Genomic DNA, 276 nt, shown 5'->3' with positions numbered 1-276 from the left:
AGACAACTGCAGCAAACGTGCTCGGGAAAGTAAGATATTATAATTCTTGCTGCTGCTGCTGCTGCTGCTGTTGCTGCTGCTGCTGTTGCTGTTGCTGTTACTGTTGCTGTTGATGGGATTGTTGCTGCTGCTGCGTTGCTGCTGCTGCTGTTGCTGCTTTTCTTGTTGTTGCTGCTGTTGCTGCTGCTGCAGGTGTTGTTACGGGTGCAGAAGCTAGCTAGTGCTGCTGTTGGTGCTGCTGTTGTTGCTGCTGGGGCTGCTGATGTTCTTCTTGCC

General features: G+C 51.8%; 1 protein-coding gene across 1 annotated transcript in view; it reads left to right on the top strand.

The window, feature by feature from the left end:
• EMH_0001120 (protein kinase, PfEST homolog, putative) overlaps positions 1-276 on the top strand; it is a gene marked incomplete at both ends in the record, with an annotated part of 27,896 nt that overhangs the window by 10,796 nt on the left and 16,824 nt on the right. The window contains one exon of the mRNA XM_013495492.1: positions 3-29. Coding sequence (XP_013350946.1) covers positions 3-29 — 27 coding nt within the window. The remainder of the gene's footprint in view (positions 1-2; positions 30-276) is intronic.

Source organism: Eimeria mitis, genomic scaffold (genome assembly GCF_000499745.2).
Source record: "Eimeria mitis Houghton genomic scaffold, Emh_scaff160, whole genome shotgun sequence".
Lineage (NCBI taxonomy): Eukaryota > Apicomplexa > Conoidasida > Eucoccidiorida > Eimeriidae > Eimeria > Eimeria mitis.
The sequence above is the reverse complement of the archived record's forward strand: the minus strand, read 5'-3'. Positions and strand labels throughout refer to the sequence as shown.